The following is a 22,239-nucleotide window of genomic DNA, read 5'->3' as shown; positions in this document are numbered from 1 at the left end:
TTTACTACCAAATTTATAGAAAAATATAATTTTTTATTCATTTCCTGTCATTCCTAACTGGTTTTTGTTGTTTTCAGCTTTTCTCAGAATAATTTTTTTAAATAATATATAATTTATTTGGTTATTATAGAAAATATAAAACAGAAAAATAAAACTATTGTTATTCATAAGACTTGTTAGCATTTCTTTATATATTTTCAGTCTTTCTTTTTGATAGACATATGTATGATTTTTGTTTGTTTTACAAAACTGGAATCATAGTAATGAATAATAAGTTATGTCTTTTAGAAAACGCTATATTAGCATTTTCTCAGCCATTTTGATCTTCTTCAAAAAAAATTCTATGGCACCAAGTTCTATGATTTTTGGACATTTGAGTTGTTTTTAATTTCTTGCCCTAGAATAGATTCCTAGAAATAGAATTATTAGGTCAAAGCATAAGGACTTATTTCAGGCCATATATATTATAAAATTGCTTTCCATTAAGCACTGATTTCTAATCCTACCAACGCTGTATAACTTCAGCCTGTCCAGCAAAAGATATTGATGACATTTTCTTAACCTTTATAATTTGAGGGGCAAATCATGGTATCTCATTAATTTATAGTTTTTAATTACTAGTGAAGTTAATATTTTTCATATATTTGTAAAAAATTTCTAAATTCTCTTAGTGTCCTTTTTCTGTTTTTCTATTTAGGAATTTTTCTTAATTGTAAGAGCTGTTTTACGTATGTGTATGTGTTAAGGATTAACTTTGTATTATTGTGGGAGTTCTCCTAGTTAGTCGTTTGGCTTTCAGTTTTCAACAACTTCAGGTTGTTTAACAACCCATTTTTCTGTAGTAATTATATCTCTCAATCTTTTTTTTTTAATTTCTTCAATTGTTTGCTGTGCTTAGAGAGTTCTGTCTTGAAATCAATTAAACATTGTTACATTTCCTTCTAGATTTTTAAGTATTTGGTTAGAGTGGTAATTATTTTATATTTAATTCTTTATTCCTTCTGGAATGCATTTTGATTTATGGAATGAGAAATGGAACCACCTTGAATGTTGGAAAATAGTCTATTTCTATAATTTGTTAAATAATCCATATCTTTCCCATTGATTTGATATTGTCTTTATCAAATATTAAGCTGTTGCAAAGCTATCTGTTCATTTCTATTGATTGGTCTATCAATCTTGTGGAGATGTTACTGTTTAATTTATTGTAGCTTTATAATGTAGTATCTGATAGGCTCAGTCTTCTTCCTCACCCCACCCACACACATTCTTCTTTTCTTACATGTTCTCACCTGTTTTTTCTTCCAGAAACATGTTATTGATTAGAATTATGCTGTTGTTTTCCAGAAAAAAAAAAATCCCATTGCTATTTTGATTTGATTTACAATAAAACTTTCCTATGGGAAGAATAAACACATTTATTATCATCATTCTTCCCTTTCACAATCATGGAGTGTTTTTTATTTATTCTGATACCCAGACATTACCTTTAGGGGTGTTTTACTTTTGTGTTGCTATTCTGAATAGAATCTTTCCCCCCGTTATATTTTGTATCCAAGTACTTTTATGAATTCTCTTGTTGATTTTTTTTTTAAATAAATTTATTTATTTATTTTTGGCTGTATTGGGTCTTTGTTGCTGTGTGCAGGCTTTCTCTAGTTGTGGCGAGCGGGGGCTACTCTTCCTTGCGGTGCGCGGGCTTCTCATTGTGGTGGCTTCTCTTGTTGCGGAGCACAGGCTTCAGTAGTTGTGGCGCATGGGCTTAGTTGCTCCATGGCATGTGGGAGCTTCGTGGACCAGGGCTCGAACCCGTGTCCCCTGCATTGACAAGCAGATTCTTTTTTTTTTTTTTTTTGATCAAATATACTAATATTATTATTTCAATTTTATTTTAACTCTTTTTTTTCTTTTTTTCTTTTTTTCCCTTTTTTTAACATCTTTATTGGAGTATAATTACAATGGTGTGTTAGTTTCTGCTTTATAACAGAGTGAATCAGCTATACATATACATATATCCCCATATCTCCTCCCTCTTGCGTCTCCCTTACATCCTCCCTATCCCACCCCTCTACGTGGTCACAAAGCACCGAGCTGATCTCCGGCAGGCAGATTCTTAACCACTGCGCCACCAGGGAAGTCCCTCTCTTGTTGATTTTAAACATTTTATAGTTGTCTCACTCTTAGGATTTGCTTAGGTATATAATCATTTCTGCAAGTCATCTCTTTTCGAAAAGTTATGCCGTTATTTCTTATATCATCATGTCTGATGCACTGACTAAAACTTGCCACTACAGTGTTAAATAGTTATAGGAGGAGTGGCCATCCTTGTCTTTTCTGCTTTTAATGGAAATGACTCTTCTGTTTCATACTTAAGTAAAATATTGGTTGTCAGTTTGAAATACATCATTTTTATCATTCTGAGAAAGTAGCCTGTTTTCTAGGAAATTTCATAATGAAAGGTTGTTAAATGTTATCAGAATCCTTTTCAGCACCTATTCAGGTTTTTATATATTTTTATATTCAGCTTTTGCTTTCTTAACTAGTTGATGTATATAACTAGATGCTAATATTAAATAATTCTTGCATTCTTGGGATAAACCTTACTGGGTCCTTTGACTTCCTGTTGGGCTAAAATTTATTAGAATTTCATTTTTAATTAGGGCATGGTTATCTATTAGAATATTTTATAGTTTAATTTTTTGCCTGTTCTAATGTTTTCAGAATTAACATTACAGCCAGCTTCATAAATGAATATTATCTATTTGAAAATTTGAAGAATTAGTAGAATTCAATTATTTCCATTTGTTTCGTCATTATTAGTCTTTTCAGTTTTTCTTTTACCTCTTGGGTCCATTTCAGGGCTATTTTTTTTTTTTACAAAACTCAATTTCACTGAGATTTCAAAAGATATTTAGTAGAGATTCATACATGGTGTCATAATTCTCTGCTACATTCCTTTTCTCAGTTTTGTAGGGCTTTTCTTTTTCTCTTTTTTTAATATATATAATTAATTTCTGTATTCCCATGTCATCCCTTCAAAGGTTTTTTTGACCCCTAGCTGTATTGAGATATAATTGACATATAACATCATGTAAGTTTAAGGTTTAAACATAATGATTTTTTATATATTGCAAAATGATTACCACAACAATGTTAGTTACTACATCATCACTTCACTTAGCTACAGTTTTTGTTGTGAGAACTGTAAAAATGCATTCATAGCAACTTTCAAATATACAATACAGTATTGTTAACTATAGTAACTGTAATGTACATTACACCCCCAAACTTTTTCATCCTATAGCTGGAAATTTGTACCCTTTGACCCCCTTTACCCATCCTCCGCCCAATCTGATCTCAGTTTCTGTGAATCTAGATTTTTTAGATTTCACATATAAGTGAGAACATGCAATATTTGTCTTTCTCTGTCTGACTTATTTCTCTTAGCATAATGCCCTCAGAGTTCAACCATGTTGTCACAAATGCCAGGATTTCCTTCTTTTTTATGGTTGAATCCCGTTGTAAATACCACATTTTCCTAATCCATTCATCCATCTGTGGGCACTTAGATTGTTTCCATACCTTGGCTATTGTAAATAATGCTGCTGTGAACACAGGGGTGCAGATATCTTTTCCAGTTAGTATTTTCATTTCCTTTGGATATATTCCCAGAAGTGGGATTGCCAGATCACGTGGTAGTTCTATTTTTAATTTTTTGAGGAACCTCCATACTTTTTCCAGAGTTGACTGCACCAGTTTACATTCCCACCAACAGTGCACGAGGGTTCCCTTCTCTCCACATCCCCTCCAACACTTATCGCTTGTCTTTTTGATAATAGCCATTCTACTGGGTATGAGGTGATATTTCAGTGTGGTTTTTCATTTCCATTTTCCTGATGACTAGTGATGTTAAGTACTTTTTCATGTACCTCTTGGCCATTTGAATATCATTTTTAGAAAAATATCTATTCATGTCCTTTGCCCATTTTTTAATTGTATTATAAGTGTTTTATTGCAATTGAGTTGAATGAGTTTCTTATATTATCAGAAATGTAATTTGCAAGTATTTTCTTCCACTCTGTCGGTTACCTTTTCATTTTGTTTATCCTTTCTTTTGCTGTGCAGCTTTTTAGTTTGATGTAATCCCACTTGTTTATTTTTGTTTTTGTTTTTGTTTTGTTTTTGTTGCTTGAGCTTTGGGTGTTATATCCATAAAGTCATAGACAAGACCAATGTCCAGGAACTTACCCTTTATTTTCATTTGAGGAGTTTTATGGTTTCAGGTCTTAGATTTAAGTCTTTAATCCATTTCAAGTTAATTTTTGTGAGTGGTGTAAGACAAGGGTCCAGTTTAATTCTTTTGCACGTGAATGTCCAGTTTTCCCAATACCATTTATTTCTCAATTGGTTTATCTTTTCAAAGAACCAACTGTTGGTTTGCTTCATATTTTCTGTTTTCCTATTCTCTATTTTATTTATTTATGCTCTAATCTTTATTATTTCCCCTTTTCTGTTAACTTTGGGATTAGTTTATTCTTCTTTTTCTAGTTCCTTTAGGTATAAAGTTAAGCTGTTTATTTGAGATCTTTCTTTTTCTTAATGTACGTGTTTATCATTACAAACTTCCCTCTTGGAACTTGCTATATTTCATACTTTCAGTGTGGTATTTCTATTTTGTTTGTCTCAAGATTTTTTTAAATTTCCCTTTTGATTTCTTCTTTGATCCATTGGTTGTTCAGGAGTGTGTTGTTTAATTTCTATGTGTCTGTGAACTTTCTGGCTTTTCTCTTGTTATTGATTTCTACTTTAATTCCATTGTGTTTGGAAAAGATACTTGATATAATTTCTAGCTTCTTGAATTTGTTGAGACTTGTTTTGCATCCTAACACGTTATCTATCCTAGAAAATGTTCTTGTGCACTTGAAAGTGTATATTCTGCTGCTGTTGGACAGAATGTTCTGTGTATGTCTGTTAGGTATATAGTGTTGTTCAAATCACTGTTTCTTTTTGAGTCTCTGTCTGGATAATCTGTCCATTATTGAGAGTGGGATATTAAAACCCCCAGCTATTACTGTATTGCTGTTTATTTCCTTTTCTATTAATATTTGCTTTATATACAGCATACAGAACCTTTATACTTTTACTTCTTCCCTCACGTTTTAGGTTATTGGTGTTACAATTTCCATCTTTTTTGTATTGTGTATTAAATAACAAATTATTGTAATTATGGTTTCTTTTAAAACGTTTTTTAACTTTTAAGCTATATTTGTAAATGAATTATGCACCACCATTACAGTGGGCTTTTTTTTTTTGGATGCAAATAATCTACTTAATCTTTTCAAAGAAACAGTTTCTCATTTATCATATTCTATTATGTTCTGTTTTTTAACTCTTTAATTACTGTTATTTCTTGTTTATAAGCTTTATATTGTTCTTTTTCTTCTAGAATTGAATGTTATCTGTCTGAGTTTTATTGTTTATTATTTAACAATGAAATAGTCTTACGCTCTAAATTTTTTGCTGAGTGTAGATCCTGTCCATTGTTTTAGTCTTAGCTTAAACATCATTTTTTCTGAAAAGCCTTTCCCTAAGCTACTGCTAACCCTTTACCTTCCTCCCCAGTTCCTTCCACCCTATGTTTGGCTATCCTTCCATGGGCTGTCACAGATCCCTATAACACTTTCCTGTCATAGTATTTATCACACTGTATTAATATTATTATTATTTCTTAGATATTCTTTCCAAGACAGTTGTAAAATTAAAACCCTCTAACTAGTCTCTGAGTTCTCATATCCTAATTCTTCCCCATAATAATTTATCTTTGGTACTAGATGGTACCAAAGTCATTGGGGGCACAAATCATACCTCTTTTGCTGTCTTGCTCACCATGTGTCCTCAGACCTCTACTGCTCTACTGAAACTATCCTTTTGAAGGTTAGTATCCTGACCATCAAGTCTAAAGTTTTCTCCATCCTCTCCAGCCTCCTTGATTTATCTAATTAATTAAATTTAATTAATTTAATAGGCACTTAAAAAAATTACAGCTGTTTTAGATTTACAAAATAATCAATTGCAAAATACAGAGCATTCCTACATACCCTCTTTCCCCCTATACATAGTTACCCCTATTTTTTTTATCTTGTGTCAGTATGGTACATTTGTTAAAATTGATGAGCCAATATTGATATATTATTATTAACTGAAGTTTATATTAGATTCACTCTTGGTGTTGTACATTGTATGAGTTTTAACAAATGTATAATGACGTGTATACTCATTACAATATAATACAGAATAGTTTCTGCCCTAAAAACTTCTGAGTATTATATCCCCTAAAAGTTCAGTACTGTTGTCTGTTCTCTCTTTAAAATGTTCTTCTCCCCTGGCTTCTAAAGTCATGTTAAATTACTTTGTTCTAAAGTAAAACTTTCTAAAGTAAAATTTTTATTTTATTCCTTAGTGACTTCCAAATGGCTGACCAGACTCTTTAGTCTAGAACTCAGGCCATACCAGCCAATCTTGGCCATTTATGGTTTCTTTACATTACCTAATATTTTTCTACTTGGCTCCTGCTAAACTAGTTATTTCTAGTTTGTCTTCACTGGCTCATTTTCTGCTGCCTTCTCCCCTAACATAGTTTTCCTTCTCACTGGGATATCTCTCATATCTTCTCAACCCCATTCTTTTCTGTCCATGTACTCCTATCTCTTCATTCTCAGTCATGATTTTGTAGCTGCTTATTACAATTTTTTACCTGCCTCCTTACTTCTGTTTGCAGGTCATCAGTTCTTTCCCAAGTAACATCCTCCCCCTAATCTTCTCGATTATATTTAGAAGTACCATTTCAGTGTCACCCACACTTGACCATTTCCTTTCCCTTGCCCTTAGTATTTATCATTATGTCAGTTCTTTCTTCTTATTATTTCTCACTTCTATCTCTTCTTTGCTTTTCCTGCTCCCAACTTCTTGATTCATGTCCTTATTACTTCTTTTGGAGAGAGTTAAAACAACTCTCTCATCTTCTAACTCTTCACCATCTAGACAGTATTCACCACAAGAATAATTTTTCTAAAGTAAAATTTTTTTTTATTCCTTAGTGACTTCCCAGTGCCTGACCAGACTCCTTAGTCTAGAACTCAGGCCATACCAGCCAGTCTTGGCTATTCATGGCTTCTTTACATTACCTTATGCTTTTCTACTTCTTGGCTCCTGCTAAACTACTTCCATTCTCATATGTACCTGGAATATATGAAGGACATCTTCCTTGAGACAGCATAGGTTTTCTTTTTTATATTGTATACCACATGAACACATGACATTTATTTTGCTTTTTTAAACAAATTAAATAATGAAAACAAGTTTCCTTTCTTTTTCTAACATATTGGGTTCAGATAAAAATACATTCTAATTATGTGACAGTAAGGCAACTTTGAGCTTCTTCTTAAGCCAAGAACCTGGAAACAAACCTGATTACTTGTCTGGAGGATTAGGGTGGAAGAAAATGAAAAGTTACTTTCTTTATAGTCTTATCTCTCCAGACCATTTGTAGATCCTTTGTTTCCTTTGACTAGATTAACTGATTCCTATTCCTCATTGTTGAACCATCAGATTTTTAAATTTCAAATCTCCAAATTATTTGTATTATTATTTCTGTTGCAATGTATATACAGGGAATCAGAAGTGCTTATAACTTAGCATATTTCACTTTGAATTTTCCAGTAGTAAGCTCATAATATTTTGCCAGTACTGGACATATTGTAGAATATTTATGCCTGCAAGTTCAGTAATCTCATTTTTTCTAATCTTTTTACCTCATTCACTGTTGTGGTACATACTAATCTAATGGCAATCAGTATATACCAAGCATTGAGTAGAAGTAGTTAGTAAGTAGAAAAATAAGAAGGAATGCTGAAAAATTAAAATTTGATATAAAAGAGCAGCTAAACTCTGCTTTTTCAAATTTTAAAAAGGACAGATAATATAAAGGTGATTTCACTTTTACTTTTGCATTTTAAAGATTTATTTTCTAATTTTTCCTATATGGCTCATGTATTTCTCTTTTTGATTTATATAGTATTAGGTGAACATTTCTATGCAACTCTTCTCAATTTTATAAATTGTGATTTATGAGTTCTAGCTGATAGCCCTTTACCTAGGAAATTGAGAACACTGAGAGGTCCCCTTTCTGCCAGGATCAGAATTTACACATAGTAGGTCATACTTCCAACTTGAATTCTAACAGCTTTATTGAGATGTAATTCACATACCATAAAATTCACTCATTTAAAGTGTACATGTTTTTAGTATATTCACAGACAACTATCACAGCAATCTAATTTTAGAATATTTCCTTCAAAAAGAAACCTCATACCCATTACCAGTCACTCTCTATTACCCCCAAACATCACCCCCTACTCCCCATCTCTAGACAACACTAATCTACTTTCTGTCTCTATAGATTTGCCTATTCTGGATATTTCATATAATAGGAATCAAACATATGTGGTCTTTTGTGGCAGGCTTCTTAGCACAGTGTTTTCAAAATTCATCCATGTTGCAGGATGTGTCAGCACTTCATTTCTTCTTATTCCTGAATAATATTCCATTGTGTGAATATCCTTTATTTTGTTTATCCATTCATCTCTTGATGGACATTTGCATTAGTTTCACTTTCCAGCTGTTATGAATAATGCTACTGTGAACATTCATGTAGCTTTTACACGGACATTTTATAGTTGTGTAAACTTCTTTATGAGACTCTCATAGTTTTAGACCTTATTTTTAGGTCTATGATGCTTTTTAATTTAATTTCTGTATATGGTATGAGGTAAGAATCCAACTTCATTGGATATCTACAACTGCATTGTAGATATCCAGTTCCCTCAGCACCGTTTGCTGAGAACACTATTTTTTCCCCCATTGAATTGGCTTGGTACCGTTGCAAAAAGCAATTGATGATAAACATAAAGGTTTATTTCAGGACCCCAAGATTCTATTCCATATAGAGCTATATGTTTCTGCTGTGGTAGTACCACAGTCCATTGACTGCTGTAGTTTTGTAGTAGGTTTTAAAATTGGGAATTATGAGTCCTCTGACTTTGTTCTTCTTTTTCAAGATTATTTTGGCTGTTTGGGATTTTTTGCATTTTCCTGTGAATTTTAGGATCAGCTTATCAATTTCTACAAAAAAAGGGAGCTGGGACTTTGGTAGCACTTGAATTAAATTTGTAGATCAATTTGGGAAATATTATCTTAACAATATTAAGTTTTTCAGTCCATGAATATGGGATTTTTTTTTTAAGATCTTCAATTTTTTTCAACAATGTAGCTTTCAGAGTATAAGTTGTGTACTTTTGTTAAATATATACCTAAGTATTTTTATTATTTTTGATGCTGTTATAAAAGAAATAGCTTTCTTAATTTTGTTTTTGGATTGTTCATGTTAGTTTATAAAAATACAGTTGATTTTCGTATGTTGATATTATATCCTGAATCCTTTCTGAAGTCATTTATTAGCTCTAATAGCTTTTTAGTGGATTCCTTAGGATTTTCTATACACAGAATCATCTCATCTGCAAGTGGAAGTAGTTTTACTACTTCCTTTTCAATCAGATTACTAATTCAGTTTGTTTAGTTGTTATTGAACTATTCTGATATCCTATTTTCCCTTGAGTTGGTTTTAATAATTTGTGTCTTTCTAAGAATTTGTCCGTTTAATCTAATTATCTAATTTTGGGCATACAATTGTTGATAGTATTCCTTAATAATCCTTTTTGTTTCTATACGGTATGTAGTGATGTCTCTCCTTTCATTCCTGATTTTAGTAAATTGAGTCTTTTTTTCTTGCTCATTCTGGCTATAGGTTGATTTTGTTTAACATCTCAAAGAACCAATTTAAAATTTTTCTCCTGTTTTTCTGTTCTGTTTCATTTATTTCCACACTAGTCTTTATTATTGTCCTCTTTCTGCTTGCTTTGAGTTTAGTTGCTCTTCTTTTTCTAGTTTCTTAAGGTGGAAGGTTTAGTTTTTGATGTGAGATCTTTTTCTTTTTTTTAATATAGGCATTTATGTCCATAAATTTACCAATGAGCCCTGCTTTACCTGCATGCCATCAGTTTTGTTGTATTATATTTTCATTTTCATTCATCTCTAAGTTTTTTTTTCTAATTTCCCTTGAGATTTATTCTTTGACTTATCACTTATTTAGGAGTACATCTTTTCATTTCTACATATTTGTAAATTTTCTTCTTTTATTGATTTCTAATTTTATTCTATTGTGATTAGAAAACATACTTTGCATGGTTTCAGTTATTTCAGATGTATTGAGGCTTGTTCTGTGGCCTACCATATGGTCTATCCTGAAAGATATTCGAGGTTTGCTTGAGGAGAATGTGTTTTTCTGCTACTGTTGGGTGGAGTGTTCTTTAGGTATGTATATACTATTATTCAAGTCTTCTGTTTCCTTGTTGATATTCTCTTAGTTGTTTGTCCATTATTGAAAGTGAGGTATTGAAGTCTCCAGCTATGATTATAGAAATAGCTATTTCTGCCTTCAGTTCTGTCTGATTCTGCTTCATGTATTTTGAAGCTCTGTTGTTGGGTGCATATGTTTTTAATTTTCATATCTTCCTGTTATAAGGACCTTTAACATTATGAAATATATCTTTATCTTTTATAACTTTTTTTTTCCTGAAATGAGTGTCTTTATTGCTTGAACCGTACAAATACGAGGAATGGGGACAGGCCAGTGGGGAGGAGTGAGAATTGTCAGATTAATGACATACACAGAAAGGAAAAAGGAACCCCACCTACCCAAACCAACCCCCACTCCACCCTAGGATGTCTCTCTGTGAACTACCTATAACATTTTTATTTACAAGTTTAATATTAATATAGCTACGCTGGCCCTCTTGGTTACTGTTTGCATAGCATCTTCGTCTATTTCTTTTACTTTCTACTTTGTGTCTTTGAATCAAAAGTACATTGGTGGTTGTTGTTTGCTTGGGTCATTGTTTAGTTTCTAGTTAGCTTGGAAAGCCAAATTTCATACAAGAAATTTGCTTTTATGAGCATTTTTAATTTTAGGGAGAACTAAAACTAAAATGTCTAATAACTTGTCAGTTACTCCATACAGTTTTATAATATTTGTGTATACATTTCTTATATGTACTTTGGAGAAATGGATCATTTCTCACTCATCTCTGTACTCCTCCTTAATTTTATTTCTAAAACACAGTCCTTTTAACTCTGGGATTCAGCCACATTGCACAACAGGCAGCTCTTCAGATGCTTTGTGCATTCACACCTGTGTGTCTTTCCTGATACTTTCTCTCCTTAATTTGTCAAATCTTACTTACCTTCACCCAGCTTAATATTACCTTCTCCTTTAAGTTTCTCTCTGTTTCTCAGTCAGAAGTAATCATCCTTTTCTTCTGTTCCGAGTGCAATTTTGTAACTTTTATAATTTTTTACTTATAATTACTTGTTTCCCTTAGTAGATTATAAGGTTTAATTCATTTTCATCTTTTTATTGCCACATATTTAGAAGTTAATTATTGGATGAATGAATGGATAAATTAATGATTAAGTGAATGGTGAAATCTTTTGTTTTATAGCCGAGAGACGCACAAGATTGCAGTATTTTATGTTGCTGAAGGACAAGAAGACAAACATTCCATTCTCACCAATACAGGAGGAAGTCAAGCATATGAAGATTTTGTAGCTGGTCTTGGTTGGGAGGTATTGTTTTTAAATTATACAAATATCATTTTATTTCTATTTGGAAGGAGTGGTTTTCTTTTTCTTTCTAGCTTATTTTAGAAGCATTATTTTAGGAGACTCAACAACATAACAATGGGTTTGATATTGTTTCTGCCTTATATCTCATCTACAAAGACAGCAGCAGTTGGGACTTGGAAAATTTTTGACTGTTTTATCATTCACTGTATTGTCAGAGTGTGCTAAACTCATAGACTTAAAAGATCTGGATTTTCCTCACAGTTGTGACCGACCGCTGGACTAGTGATCTTCAAACGAAGATATGAATATCCTAGGGCTATCCCAAGGATTCTAGGGGGCATGTCGGCTAGATTAGTTTTGAGGAGATAAGTTTCTAGATCCTCAACTTTACTACAATTAATTCCTGAGAACCCTTCTACAGTCTCTTGCCTCTCCTTTTCTGTTCTTCGTCTTTGTAAAAGAAAGGCATACTTGTTACTCACCTGAATCCTACATTGCCCTGGAAGGTTTGGCACCAAAAAAGGGACAGTTCATTCAAGAGGGCATGTTCCTGAGAGAGAGTGTCTCTAATGGCAAAGCAGGAAATATTGAAAGGTGCTGTACTTTATGTCATCCCGGCAACCAACTCATGTTGAAGTTCCTGAACCAAATCTGCCTATCTTAGAATTATAACTCAGAAGTGAGGTGTTTGTCATAGAGATTTGTATTAGTATGTTTATTTAAATTGTAAAATTATGAGTCAGACGTTCTAACAGAAAGTGAATTTGATGTGGCTGATTGATTTGTCATTAATAGCAGACATTTTATATATATTAGCCAAATTTGTGCTCTAAGATTTTGATGAAAATATATTTAAAGTATATAGATATAACATACAGTATACTGGAAATTGTATCTTTTGTAACAGCTTAAACTTATGATGACAATTTTCATCGTAGTTGTCAATTTAATACACAGTTTCTCAATATTCTTGTAGAGAGTACATGAGCAAAATTATTGAAGACCACTGCACTAGACTGTAAGTTCCTATAGGGCAGGCTCTTTCATCTTCCTGGTTTTTCCTTTTAAATCCCAGTCCTTGCACAGTGTCCAATGCATAAACCTTTAGCATTCAATATGTATTTTTATAGCTTATCTAACCTGCTATTTCACTGAGTTACTTGAGCTCTCTTGGCCTTTTGCTTATTTGTCAAAAGCAGTATGCTTTTTTACCCAACAGATATATAATATGAAGTTCATTTGAGATTATGTATGTGAACGTGGTTTGGAAAGTGTAAAGAAATGTTACAAATATATGTCCTGTTAAAAAAACAAACTAGAAAAGTATTAGTAAAAGCAAGGGACATTTGAAAAAGAACAAATTAGGACTACTCACACTTCCTGATTTCAAAACTTAGTACAAAGCAGCTCTAACCAAACAGCGAGTTACTTGCACTAAGGATACATATATCAATTAATGAAATAGAATTGAGATTCCAGAAATAAACCCACACGTCTGTTGTCAACTGATTTTCAACAAGGGTGCCAAGACCATCCAGTGGAGAAAGTCCTTTCAACAGATGGTGTTGGAGTAGCTGGATAGCTGCAAGCAAAAGAATGAAGTTGGAATCTTACCTCACACTATATACAAAAATTAACTCAAAATGGATCAAAGACCTAAATGTAAGAGCTAAAATTGTAAAATTCTTAGAAGACAATATAGGGGTAAATCTTTATGACCTTGAATTTGGCAGTGGGTTCTTTTTTTCCAGCTTTATTGAGACATAACTAACAAAAGGTATTCTTAGATATGACACTAAAACATGAGCAACAAAGGAAAATAAATAAATTGGACTTCATCAAAATTTAAACTTTTGTGCATCAAAGGACACCATTAACAAAGTGAAAAGATAACCCACAGAATTGGAGAAAATAATTGCAAGTCATATATGTGATAAGGGACTTGTATCTAAAATATACAAAGAACTCATCCAAATCAATAATTAGAAGGCAACCCAATTTAAAAATGGCCAAAGGATCGGAATAAACATTTTTCCAAAGAAGATATACAGATGATCAGTAAGTACCTGAAAAAATGTTCGACATCATTATCAGAGAAATGGAAATCAAAATCACAGTGAGATACCACTTCACACCCATTAGGTTGGCTAGAATCAAAAAGTCAGGTAATAACTGTAGGCTAGGATTCAGAGTAATCTGAACCCTCATATACTGCTAGTAGGAATGTGAAATGGTGCAGCCACTGTGGAAAATGATCTGGCAGCTCATGAAACAGTAAATCATTGAATATGACCAGAAGTTCCACTTTTAGGTATATACCCAAGGGGAATGAAAATGTATGTCTGCACAAAAACTTTTACATGAATATTTATAGCAGCATTATTCAGATGGATAAACATAATGCGGTATATCCACATAATGGTATTTAGCCATAAAGAGGAATGAAGTACTGACATGTGCTACAGTGTGGATGTACCTTAGAAACATGGTAAATGAAAGAAACCAGTCACAAACATCATGTATCCATTTATATGAAATATCTACAAGAGGTATTATATAGCTATGTAAAGCACATTATTTGTTGCTTAGGTCTGGTTGCAAGGATGAGGGAATATTATGGTGACAGCTAAAGGGTATATAGTGTTTCTTTTTAAGTGATGAAAATGTTATAAAATTGACTGTAGTGATGATTGTACTTATCTGTGAATATACTAAAGTCTACTAAGTTGTGCAATGGGAACTCTCACTTCTGGGAAGATCAAGTAGATACACTCTCCCTATTCCTCACACTAAGTACAACAAAAACCCTGGACATTACATGTAAAACAAACATAAGAAGACTCTGAAAGGTGGAGAAAAGAAGATAGACCAACAGGACTTCAGGACCAAGGAATGACATGATGGTGAGTCCTCAGGTTTTCTTTTTGCCTCATATATCTTGGACTTGGAGTTGAAGAAGCCAGCAACCTAGAAATATCAACAAGCGCAGGACAAAAAAAACCCCAACAAAAGCCCACTCTAACCAAAGGATCAGGAAAGGAGCAACCTGGAAAGATAGAAAACATTTAAACAGTAACTGCTCTACGCCAACCAAACATCATAGAAAATACTGTGACCCTCATCCCCACCCCTGACAACAAAAGTGGGTTAGGAAGCCTAGACTTCTACCCTTACAAGACTATAATGAGGGGAATTCCCTGGTGACACAGTGGTTAAGAATCCACCTGCCAGTGCAGGGGACACGGGTTCGAGCCCTGGTTTGGGAAGATTCCACATGCCGCGGACCAACTAAGCCTGTGCACCGCAACTACTGAGCCTGTGCTCTAGAGCCTGCGAGCCACAGCTACTGAGCCCACGTGCCACAACTACTGAAGCCCACGCGCCTAGAGCCCATGCTCCACAACAAGAGAAGCCACTGCAATGAGAAGCCCGCTCACCACAACTAGAGAAAGCCCGTGTGCAGCAATGAAGACCCAACGCAGCCAAAAATCAATCAATCAGTCAATAAATAAATGACTATAATGAGGCATCCCGAACATCACCCTGGAGTAAGATAGTATCAGAGAAGACCAAACAGAAAGCTAAGAGTTTCATCTCTGCCAACTGGTAACAAGTCCCCCATCCATGTCTAACACCACAGTGTCAGTGGAGACTACATGAGGAACCTGGAATTTTGGCCCCACCCAGGCATAATGAGGTGCCCCTCCCCCTCTACACTGGAGTCAGAGGAGGTCTAGTGGAGAATTAGGCCCTTCACCATCACCCAGTGATAATGAGACCACCTCCACTGCTGTGTCAGTGGCTACCACAAAGGAAGTCAGAACTCCTACCTCCACCTGGCCATAATGAGGCTGAAAGCCCCCGCTTCTCTGGAGCTGTGTCGCAAAACAGCCACCTAAAACAGAAGGTTTAAATAAGATTCATGGTCTTGTAATATGAAAATGTCCAGGCTTCAACCAAAAATTATACCAAGAACCAGGAAGGTCTCAAACTGAATGAAAAGAAGGCAATAGATGCCAACACAAGATGACAAAGATTTTAAAGTGACTATATTAGAAATGCTTCAACAAGCAATTGGGAACACAGTTGAAACAAATGAAAAATAGAAAGTTTGTGCAAAGAAATACAAGATAAATGGAAATTTTAGAATTGAAAATACAATAACTGAAATAAAAAACTCAGTAGATTGGCCCAGCAACAGAGTCAGGTGGAAATGAGGGTACAGAAAGAATTAGTAAATTGGAGCCTAGAACAGTAAAAGTTAATCTGGACAGCAGAGAGAGAATAGACATAAAGACGGTGAACAGAGCAATGAACAGACCTGTGGGACTATGACAAAAAATCTAACATTCCTGTTATTGTGAGTCCCAGAAGGAGAGGATAAAGAGATTGGGTCTGAAAACTACTTTGAGAGATAATGTTGAGAACTTCCCAAATTTGGCAAGAGAAATAAAGCTAATAAAGCTACAGATTGAAGAACCTGGTGAAAACCAAATAGGATATATGGAAAGAGATCCATACTAAGACACATCATAATTAAACTTCTGAAAACTAAAGGCAAAAAAATTTCAGAAGTATCCAGAGGAAACTTGTACCTATCTATATGGGTACAATTAGAATGATAGTGAATTTCTCATCAGAAACTGTGGTGGCCAGAGGAGGCGACATAATATTTTTCAAGTGTTAAAAGAAAAAAACTGTCAACCCAGAATCCTGTAGTTAGCTAAGGAATGAAGCACAACATTCTCAGATGAAGGAAAACTTAGAGAATTTGTTGCCAGCAGACGTGCCCTAAAAGAACCACTGATAGAAGTTCTGTTAACAGAAATGAAATGATAGCAGGAACTTTGGAACATCAGGAAGAAAGAGCATGGAAAGAAAAAATATGGGTAAATACACTAAATTTACTTCTCCTCTTGAGTTTTCTTAATTATGTTTGATGGTTGATGCAAAAATTATTTTACTACCTGATGTGTTTCTAAATGTAATGCCAGGGACTTCCCTGGCAGTCCAGTGGTTAAGACTTCATGCTCCCAATACCAGGGGCACGGGTTCGATCCCTGGTCGGGGAACTAAGATCCTGCATGCTGCAAAAAAATAAATAAATAAATGTAATGCCATGAAAATATTAATGGCAATTATATTACAAACAAGGGAGGGTAAAAGGACATAAAGTGAGGTAGGGTTTCTGTATTTCACTCAAACTGGTAAAATGACAACATCAGTAGACTGTGATAAGGTATGTACATATAGTATAATACCAAGAACAACCAGTAAAAAACATATAACAAAAGTACACTCAAAAAATGATAAATAAAAATGGAATTCTAGAATATGTTCAAGTAACCCATAGGGGGCAAGAAAAATAAAACAGAGAAAATAAACAGAAAACAAAAAATAAAATGGTGAGCTTAAGCTCTAATGTATCAGTCATTACAAGAAATATGAATGATGTAAATATACCAATTAAAAATTGGCAGAGTGGGGCTTCCCTAGTGGCGCAGTGGTTAAGAATCCGCCTGCCAGTGCAAGGGACACGGGTTCGAGCCCTGGGCCAGGAAGATCCCACATGCCACAGAGCAACTAAGCCCGAGCGCCACAACTACTGAGCCTGTGCTCTGGAGCCCGCAAGCCACAACTACTGAAGCCCGTGCACCTAGAGCCCGTGCTCCACAGCAGGAGAAGCCACCGCAGTGAGAAGCCCACGCACCGCAACGAAGAGTAGCCCCTGCTCGCCACAACTAGAGGAAGCCCGCACGCAGCAATGAAGACCCAACATAGCCAAAAATAAATAAATAAATAATTATAAAAAAATAAAAATGGCAGAGTGGATTAAAAAACGTGACTCACCTATGTGCTTTGTAAAAGAAACTCACTTCAAATATAACAATATAGGCTGGTAGAAAGTAAATGGATAGAAAAAATTATATTGTGCAAACCTTAATCAAAGGAACGCCAGAGTGGCTGAATTAATATTACATAAGGTAGGCTTCAGAGCAAGAAAACTACCAGAGATGGGGGAACATTATATAACAGTGATAAAAGGGTCAGTCCACTAAGAAGACTTAACAATCCTAAATGTGTGTGCAGCAAACAACAGAACTGCAAAATATGTGAAGCAAAGCTGATAGAACTGAAAGAAGAAATAGACAAATTCACAATTATAAATGGAGATTTCACCCCCCTCTCAACAACTGAAAGTAGTAGACAGAAAATCAGCAAGTATATAGAAGGACTCAACACCACCACCAACCAACAGAATCTAATTGCCATTTATAGAACACTCCACCCACCAATACCATAATACATATTATTTTCAAGTGCCCATGGAACATATACCAAGATAGGCCATATATGGACCATTAAAACAAACTTCAGCAAGTTTAAAAGCATTGAAATCATACAGTGTTTTCTCCATATACAGTAGGATCAAACTTGAAATCATGAACAGAAAGATAATGGCAAAATCTCCAAATGCTTGGAAAGGTTACATGCCATATAATTCCACTTATATAACATTCTTGGAATGACAGTTTTAGTAGTAAAGAACAGGTTGGTGATTGATTGCCAGGCGTTAAAAAGGAGGGTAGGGTAGGACGGAAGTGAGTGTTGCTCATGTAACAGGGCAACACGGAATCCTTGTGGTGATGAAAATGTTGTCTCTGAATCATGTCAATATCAGTATCCTGGTTATAATATGAATTTGCATTGGGGAATCTGGGTAAAGGTTACATAGGATCTCTGTTATTTCTTAAAACTTTGTGTAAATCTATAATTACCTCCAGATAAAACATTTAATTAAAAAATAGAGATCTGCAACTGTTACAGAATTATTTATAGCAAAGGAGCACTAAACTGAGACTTTCTCCTTTACATAATCAGAGAATTGACCTGAAAGTAAATAACTTTCTCACTAAAACAAAACAGAACAAAAATGTATACTAAGATACCATTTTTTAACCTAACAGATTAGCAAAGGTCATAAAGTTTGATAATATATTTGAGAGCATATGAGGGAAACAGGCACTCTCATGCACTGTTGGTACCATCTATGGAGAGCAATTTGGTAGTCGGTTTCAAAATTAGAAGTGCACATGCCCTTTGACTTACATTTCCACTTTTGACTATCTGTCCTACAGATCTACTTTCACAAACACAGCATGACATGTGTTCAGTGTTATTCATCGTAGCATTGACTGTGATAGCAAAAGATTGGGAAAGCCTAAATATCCGTCAAGTAGAGCGCTAGTTAAATTATTGTACATCAAGAAAAGGGACTTCTGTGAAGCGATGAAAAAAAAATAAGAAGGCTCTTTACTTACTAATAAGGAGTATTTTTCAAGGTATTTTAAATGCAAAAAAGCAAGGTGCAGAACATTGTGTATCCGTGTTGTGTGTGCACATGTGTACATACATACATGTGTATATGTGCATACATACCTTTAAAATTTTAATTGTATATAGAGAACATTTTTGGAAGCATACTTAAATTGCTTTCTTGGAGTGGAACTGAGTAGCTAGAGATGAGAGATATGGAAGGAAAAATTTTGCTGTATCTTTTGAACTTTTAATTGTATGAATGTATTACTGAGTTAAAAAATAAATTTAAAATATAAATGATTGAGGAAATCTTGTAGTAATGGCATAAAAACTAACTTGTTATTCATACATTCAGCCATTAGTAACTGATATTGATAGTTGGGGTGTGTTCAGTTCACACGGTGCAGAAATTTGTTTTTATAGGTTTCCACTTTTTCACATATTTATATTTTGTTTTTTACAAGCAGGTGCATATCTGGTTTCTCTGAATGGAGTGATACAAGCAGTGTTTAAATTTTGTTTTTTCTTTACAATATTTCTTTGGTTTTCTACAATGAACACAAGTTGCTGGCTTCTGTGCATCAAACACAAGTCCAGGGGATATCGTCCAGTGCAACGACCCTGATAGTAAATATATCATATTTATAATCAGGAAAAAAGGAGATTTAAAAGACTTTGCACAGATTAATTTGTAGTTTTTTTAATGCATTTGAAGTGTAGTTAAGTTCTACATTTTTGTATTTTTGTTCTGAGCTATGATAGGTACTAATAATTAGGAAGCCAATTTCGATGAGTAAATATGACACAATTAATCATTTTATCAAAGTGACATTACTGTTTTAACTTATCCCCAAATCATTTCCAGTCTTGATTTTTGCCACTTGGTTTCTACTCTCTGCCCTCGGCGTCTCCCACAGCCGTTACCATTTAGCACCTCGTAACCTAACAAGAGATGCATAGTGCACAGCGATTGATTTCTTTGCTAATTAGTTCCTGCTAATTAGGGACCCTCAAATACTTAAGAAAATCTACCAGTGTGAATTGAATAGCTCTAACTAATAATTCTGGGTCAAGCCATAGTTGATAACATGCAGAAGACTTCATTCCTCATGTGTTTTGCAAAGTGAGAAATTTGAGTCTTTTTCCATAGTGAGGTTTTTAGTTTTGTTTTGTTAATTAATATTATGTGTCTTTTCATTGCTTCTAGGTAAATCTTACAAACCATTGTGGTTTCATGGGAGGACTACAAAGAAATAAAAGCACTGGATTGACCACACCATATTTTGCTACCTCTACAGTTGAAGTAATATTTCACGTATCAACAAGAATGCCTTCTGATTCTGATGACTCTTTGACCAAAAAAGTAAGTGCTAAGAAAAAAAGTGCTCAGAGTTAAAATCTTAGTAATACATAAAATATGTAAGCAAGTCATCTAATTGATCAAGAACTATTTCTGAGTACTCCATTCTTCACCCAGTAGTGTCTTCAGAAACAGTATTGTTGCAGAGTAAACTCTGTTTTCTTTAATGATATGATTGAAAGTTATAGTCTTAACAAAGCATTTGCCTTCAAGAAAATGGGCATCTGACAAATTGAAAAACTTCTGTATATGTTCAGATTGGTGAAATTATAATTCAAGACCCCACACACAGAGAGATATAACGTTTATATTGATTGAGGGAGAGGAAAAAAATTAAAATGTAAATTATTACAAATCACTTAAAATATAACGTGCTCTCTCATAAATTTTAACTAAAACTAATATAGCAGATAAAATAAGCATTAATTCATTAAAATAGATTTTACTGCCTTAGAATATTTATGAGAGATATAGTGGAATGGTTTTGATGGGCCATGTCTTTTAAAACCTACGCCACCATTTTGCTGTAGCCAGCACCAGCATTCAAAAATCACTCTAGTGACACAGACATACCGCAGAATAAAGTTGTGTGTGTCCAATCCATGTTTAATTTTTTTAGGGAGAAACATTTTCTTAAAGTGAAACCTTGTCCAACATTTCTTTATCTTCTCTTCTTCTTCCTACTCCTCAATTTATTCAAAACTACTGCTGAATGTAACCAACTTAATATCATAGATCATTTTACTTGATACTCTGTTATCATGTTGCCTGATATCGAATCTCTTCACACTTCATTAATAGCCTATGAAAACAGTGTTATCCTTATACTCTTGAAAAGGAACTTCAGAATTCCTCTCAAATATTTTGTAAGATTGATTCAGTACCCTTGATGCCTTTTGTTTACATTTTAGAATACTGTTAGAAATTGCCTACTAAATGAGTAATGGTTAGAACAACTAATATATGGATGCTGATTAGATTGGAATGTGTAGTAAAGGTGGAGGTAATTGATGTGTAGGAAAGTAAGTATATTTAGTAACAGATTTGATATAGAATATCTTGGCATGTGGTTTTTAGAAGTACAGAATGAGACATGAATACTGACAAGAAAATGGTGAAGAGTTGGATTGGAGTAAAACTTCGTTAAAACTTCAATTAGCTACAGTAATCAAGACAGTATGGTACTGGCACAAAAACAGAAATATAGATCAATGGAACAGGATAGAAAGCCCAGAGATAAACCCACGCACATATGGTCACCTTATCTTTGATAAAGGAGGCAAGAATATACAGTGGAGAAAAGACAGCCTCTTCAATAAGTGGTGCTGGGAAAACTGGACAGGTACATGTAAAAGTATGAAATTAGAACACTCCCTAACACCATACACAAAAATAAACTCAAAATGGATTAAAGACCTAAATGTAAGGCCAGACACTATCAAACTCTTAGAGGAAAACATAGGCAGAACACTCTATGACATAAATCACAGCAAGATCCTTTTTGACCCACCTCCTAGAGAAATGGAAATAAAAACAAAAATAAACAAATGGGACCTAATGAAACTGAAAAGCTTTTGCACAGCAAAGGAAACCATAAACAAGACCAAAAGATAGCCCTCAGAATGGGAGAAAATATTTGCAAATGAAGCAACTGACAAAGGATTAATCTCCAAGATTTACAAGCAGCTCATGCAGCTCAATAACAAAAAAACAAACAACCCAATCCAAAAATGGCCAGAAGACCTAAATAGACATTTCTCCAAAGAAGATATACAGATTGCCAACAAACATATGAAAGAATGCTCAACATCATTAATCAT

General features: G+C 34.0%; 1 protein-coding gene across 1 annotated transcript in view; it reads left to right on the top strand.

The window, feature by feature from the left end:
• RALGAPA1 (Ral GTPase activating protein catalytic subunit alpha 1) overlaps positions 1–22,239 on the top strand; it is a 224,228-nt gene that overhangs the window by 159,598 nt on the left and 42,391 nt on the right. The window contains 2 exon segments of the mRNA XM_036842171.1: positions 11,616–11,739; positions 20,267–20,422. Of these exon segments, the coding sequence (XP_036698066.1) occupies positions 11,616–11,739; positions 20,267–20,422 (280 nt within the window).

This window comes from Balaenoptera musculus, chromosome 2, assembly GCF_009873245.2.
Source record: "Balaenoptera musculus isolate JJ_BM4_2016_0621 chromosome 2, mBalMus1.pri.v3, whole genome shotgun sequence".
Classification (NCBI taxonomy): domain Eukaryota; kingdom Metazoa; phylum Chordata; class Mammalia; order Artiodactyla; family Balaenopteridae; genus Balaenoptera; species Balaenoptera musculus.
Note: the sequence above shows the minus strand (reverse complement) of the source record. Positions and strands in the feature narration are given on the sequence as shown.